Below are 438 nucleotides of genomic sequence, written 5' to 3'. Positions count from 1 at the left end.
ATGCCCCATTTGGGTACGTTTTAGGCTTCGGAGCACAACGCAGAGTAGAAACTGAAAATAGTCCAGCTGGATTTCAGACGAACGATACTAATGTTGCAGAAGACCCGACAGAAGCTCAAACAGACAGGATTGCGCTTTCCTATCAATTAATCCCACCGGCGATGGATGGTGCACCATGAAGAAAAGATTTACATAGAATTAGCCACAACAGCTGGGGCTGTGCTTCATTTCTGTGCATCTGCCTGTCTGCTTTTGTTGCAGTGAGGAGTATTTCAACGGACTTATTGCGCGAACAACATTTTTGAAAGACATGACAGCAGAAGATCTGAAGACTTCTGTTGAAGCTGGCGGTGCAGCGGCCGCCGCCGTCCCTACCGTTCTGATTGCTGGTTTGCTCGCCATGCTGACAACCATCTCTGCCTAGAGAGGTAACCTTCC

General features: G+C 48.4%; 1 protein-coding gene across 1 annotated transcript in view; it reads left to right on the top strand.

Annotated features, from left to right (window-relative positions):
- The window catches only part of EMH_0097240 (uncharacterized protein), a gene marked incomplete at both ends in the record, with an annotated part of 1,275 nt that extends 851 nt beyond the window's left edge, over positions 1 to 424 (top strand). Inside the window, one exon of the mRNA XM_013502526.1 lies at positions 262 to 424. Within this exon, the coding sequence (XP_013357980.1) occupies positions 262 to 424 (163 nt within the window). The remainder of the gene's footprint in view (positions 1 to 261) is intronic.
- Between the last annotated feature and the right edge of the window lie 14 nt (positions 425 to 438).

Source organism: Eimeria mitis, genomic scaffold (genome assembly GCF_000499745.2).
Source record: "Eimeria mitis Houghton genomic scaffold, Emh_scaff9442, whole genome shotgun sequence".
Taxonomy (NCBI): Eukaryota; Apicomplexa; class Conoidasida; order Eucoccidiorida; family Eimeriidae; genus Eimeria; species Eimeria mitis.
The sequence above is the reverse complement of the archived record's forward strand: the minus strand, read 5'-3'. Positions and strand labels throughout refer to the sequence as shown.